This window comes from Halyomorpha halys, unplaced genomic scaffold (assembly GCF_000696795.3).
Source record: "Halyomorpha halys isolate HHAL.00 unplaced genomic scaffold, Hhal_1.1 Scaffold19.1, whole genome shotgun sequence".
Lineage (NCBI taxonomy): Eukaryota > Metazoa > Arthropoda > Insecta > Hemiptera > Pentatomidae > Halyomorpha > Halyomorpha halys.
This window is the reverse complement of record NW_027115129.1, coordinates 633,641-638,030: the sequence shown is the minus strand read 5'-3', so window position 1 is coordinate 638,030 and position 4,390 is coordinate 633,641. Positions and strand designations below refer to the sequence as shown.

Sequence of the window (4,390 nt, the reverse complement as noted above, 5' to 3'; positions counted from 1 at the left end):
TGTTATAACTCCACTTCTGAGTAAAAATTATTTTAAAAAAGAATCAGAAATGAAAGATGGTTCGGGTGTGGTCAAAGAAAAAAAATCAAACAGTCCTAAAACTATTTAATAATTATTAAACTATTTAATTCCTTTAACCACACCTGGGCCATATTTCTTTTATTGTCACATAACGGTTAATCATCGATCTTCCAGTATTTCTAAAAAAAAGGATTATTATTATGTTGTATTTTGAACAAAATAACGAATAGTAATGCAAATTAAATTTTTATCTTATCAATAATGGATTTTAAATAGACAATTTTTTTTTATTCTAGATTTAAAAATGGCCAAATGAAATGTTAATCAGTAAAGAAAAATGAAATAATTTTGTTTTTTGGACAAAAGACCCACATTCTTTGAAATTTAATTTTCTTATTTAAAATAAAATAATTATGAAAAATATCAGAAAATTAAAGAAATAAAATTTAGTTGAAAAATGCTGTTTTATTTAAATAAAGAAAATTTCAAATGGCTTAATGATAAAGGTTCATGTTAAAGTTTTTGGTAACAGAGTGCGCTGATACGTTGAAAGTGCTGCCACCTACATGGCAGTTTTATCTCAGAACTATCGGAGGCTTTTCATTTATAAAATTTACAGATAATTGTTTGGAATATTGAAAAAAATCAGTTTAATAATGAAATTTTAAATATTGAACATCGCAATATCTCAAAGTTCCTTAGTCAAATTTAATTTCGCAGCCTAACCGAGCCGGTCAATTCGAAATTTCCCGCTCGGCTGATATATTTTGTTTTCAATTCAAGGAATTATGGGATGTACGACGCCATCTTGGCTGGAGGCGTCTGCAGTCTTTTCAACAGTGTTTTTTATTAATTTATAGTATTCAGATGGAATTATCCGCGTAGTTTTTCCCATGGGGTTGGCGTGGAACGGATTGTGCATGTTGAGTATCCAAGGGGGCAGTCGCTGGTCGGATTGAATCATTTGTATTAGTCACCTCTGGTTGAGGGAGAGATCTGCCCACCATTGCCGTAATAATCTCGTTAATAGCACGTTGTAAGTCGCCCCGGCTGGCTTCGTCAATTGAATTATTCTAATTGCATTAGGAAAGTGAAGTGTTGAGGGATATAAGACAGTGCCGATAGTAAATTGGAGCCCTTTTACTTAGCAGAGGAGACGGCAATACGTGAAGTTTAAAGGTACCACACCCAGCGTGATCACAGTGAATTGAAAAGTGTCCAGTGTTTTCTAGTGTGCATGTGTACTCATTATTCTCTGTGGATTACCAGCGACACTTTCCATGTTAAATAGCAATTAGCTGGCCCTTCTGTGATAATAATATTAAGGAAAACGGCTTCCGTGAGATAATATCGCCCTAAAGATGGCGTGCTGCCTGTCAGAAGAGGCGAAAGAGCAGAAAAGAATAAATCAAGAAATTGAAAGACAACTCAGGAAAGATAAACGAGATGCTAGGAGGGAGCTTAAACTGCTGCTCCTTGGTATGGCATTTTTTAAATATTTTTTATTTTATTTATTTATCTTTTTATAAGCTTCAAAATAAATTCATAAATATATATTTGATAATATCATTGTTATCAATGATAATAAATAATCATAGATTAAGTTGATATCAGTTAAGAGAAAATATCAATGGTTTTACTATTCACTACATCCAGTGAAAGTATCCCTGAGTCAGCTCCCTATAAGCTTATCTAAACAATTATGCCTGTTTTTAGGCAATTGTTTAAATTGACTATTACCTGTGGATTGAACCATCTATAATTTATTTTTGTTATCTTCAAAATCTTATGTAAACAAATGTATTCCAATTACATTACCATTTACTACTGAATTAAATTTTTATCTATTTATCAATAACTTCCAAAATTTTTCAATACATTCCATCGAATACTGTCAAACTTTCATAAACCACATATTTTAGTCAATTTCTTTAATATAATTTATTCTATGCATTTATTTTTGCTCTTTTGTAAAAGATGAAATGCAATCTGAGTGATATTGCAGATAAATGGAAAATTCCCAACCTCCCTCTCTCTATCTGCCTGATTTCAATTTAAATGTAAACATTAACTATCTCACTAGAAAGAATTGTCTTAACAGTTTTATTATATTCCATTTGATTTATTATCAGTGCGAAACTCTTTAATTTATTTTTTAATTATGTAATTGAATGTTTTGTAAACATTTGTGTTTTTTGATTGAGCTATAGCTATTATTGGGTTATTAATTATACGATTGGGTATATTTATATGATTTTTTTTTATTTATTAGCTGTTTATTAATTGTGTGAATTTTGAAATTATTTATTAATTTACTTTGTTTAGTGCTGTTCTAATTATTTATTTTATCAAATTTTATATATATATATATTTTTTTTTTTAATTTTTGTTGAGGTATATATTGACATTTTTGTTATCTATTGATGAAATATGAACATTTTTGGGAATGATATGGTTGAAAGTTGCCCGTGCGTGAGAGCCGGCGTGTGTGGACGTTAGTGTATGTTGTGTGCAATCGATAAGAGCTCTTATTCGGCCCCCAAAATGGCGCCGGGACTGGGAGGTCACAGAGCATACACCCTCAGGACACAGGGAGGCCAGGGGGTACCTCCTGAGGTGCCTCGGGACACGAGGCATCTTAGGACACAAGGGGGCCTTTAGACCCCACGGGCAGCGGTGCGCCCCCCGCCGGTCCTGAGGTCTTTGTCATCCCACCTTATTGATCCTCGAGGAGTTGGCTTCCTGGGCGGTCGCTCCCTCCCTAGTCTTAACTTCCCCAGGCCGCTTTTTGCCCGAATTCAAAAAAAAAAAAAAAAAATTAAATTCAAAAACAAAAAAAATAACTTTCTTCTTTTCTATAATAGGATACACGTCAGTTAAATATATTTTTATTTAATTATATGAGTATCATCTACATCAAATTATTTTTTTATTTTGAAAAATTTAAACCAAAAGAATAATTTCTTTTAAGTATTGGTTAGGTCTAAATTATATATTACGAAAAATCGTCTATTTAGTATTAATCTTAAGTGATATGTATTTTCCATAACATTTTTTATTATTAACCTAGAATCTAATATTTTATAATATAAATCTTGAGTGAGACGTATTTTCCTCAACATTTTTTTACTTAAAATCCATATTGTTTCTTTATGTATATGTAAATAAAACACCAACGTTTCAGTGTCATACTCCATCAGAGTTCATTTATACAAACAAATTTAACTATATTACAAATATTAGTTGTTCTATGTGTTCATATCCATTTAATATTATTCATCAATCATTAAAACAATATATCAGAATAGAACGGAACCACACTAAAAAAAAAAAGTTTGATGATAGGATACACAAGTTAGTTTAATGAATAAAATATATATTTTATTTTATTAGATCAGTATGATCTAATTTTTTTTTTTAATGATGAAATTTTTTAACATATTCTCAAATTCTTGTCAAAATAATGGCTGGACCAAAATTATAACATATTCTGAAAAATCGTATATTTTATCATATAATTTTTGAGTGATATGCATTTTCAATTAGATTTTTTTATTGACCTAGAATTCAATTTTTTTTTTATATATATAACACCGACTTTCCGGTGCCCTACACCTACAGGATTTATTTTTTAAAATTGATCCTTTCCGATATAGAAGTGTAATATATAATTACTTCCATCCTTCTTCAGGGTTTACTTCTACAAAAATATTTTACTAGTATTACAAATAATATTTGTGTGTGTGCGTCCATATCCATTTATTCTCATCATCCATCATCAATCATTAAAAGAATTTCTTAAAATAGAGGGCAACCACACTAAAAGAAATGAAATTAAAAAAAAAACTTTCTTTTTTATTTAATAAGTTACAAGTCAGTTAATTAAATAGAGATGAAATACATTTTTTATTTAATTAAATGCGTATCATCAACATTAAATTATTTTTTTATTATGAAAAATTAAACCAAAAGAATATTTTCTTTAAGTATTGGTCAGGTCAAAATTATATACCGATTTCGGAGAATCGTCAATTTTATAATATTAATCTTATATGATATGTATTTTCTATATCATTTATATGTTCATTAAAATAAACAATAATTTTATTTTTTATATAAAACACCGACTTTAGTGTCTTCAGGATTTTTATTGTAAAATTGATCCTTTCCGGTATAGGAGTGAATCATAAAATATTTTTGTTTTCTCATAAAATAATGGCGTGGTCAAAATTATTTGATAACCCCAAATACTATCTATTTTATAGTATTAATCTTAATTGATATGTATTCTCTTTACCTTTTTTTTTTTTTACATAAAATCTATTTTTAATATATATATTTTCTTTATGTATTGTTAAAACTCCCACTC

The 4,390-nt window shown here is 29.0% G+C and overlaps 1 protein-coding gene across 7 annotated transcripts in view; it reads left to right on the top strand.

Annotated features, from left to right (window-relative positions):
* Positions 1-770: 770 nt before the first annotated feature.
* LOC106681107 (G protein alpha q subunit) overlaps positions 771-4,390 on the top strand; it is a 101,568-nt gene continuing 97,948 nt past the window's right edge. For 2 of the 7 annotated variants that reach the window (XM_024360168.2, XM_067052206.1), the window contains exon 1: positions 793-1,500. In XM_024360168.2, the coding sequence (XP_024215936.1) occupies positions 1,383-1,500 (118 nt within the window). In that variant the 5' untranslated portion in view covers positions 793-1,382. Of the gene's footprint in view, positions 1,501-4,390 lie in introns of all 7 variants that reach the window. The other 5 variants (XM_014421277.3, XM_067052205.1, XM_014421286.3 and 2 more) reach the window with 4 other exon arrangements.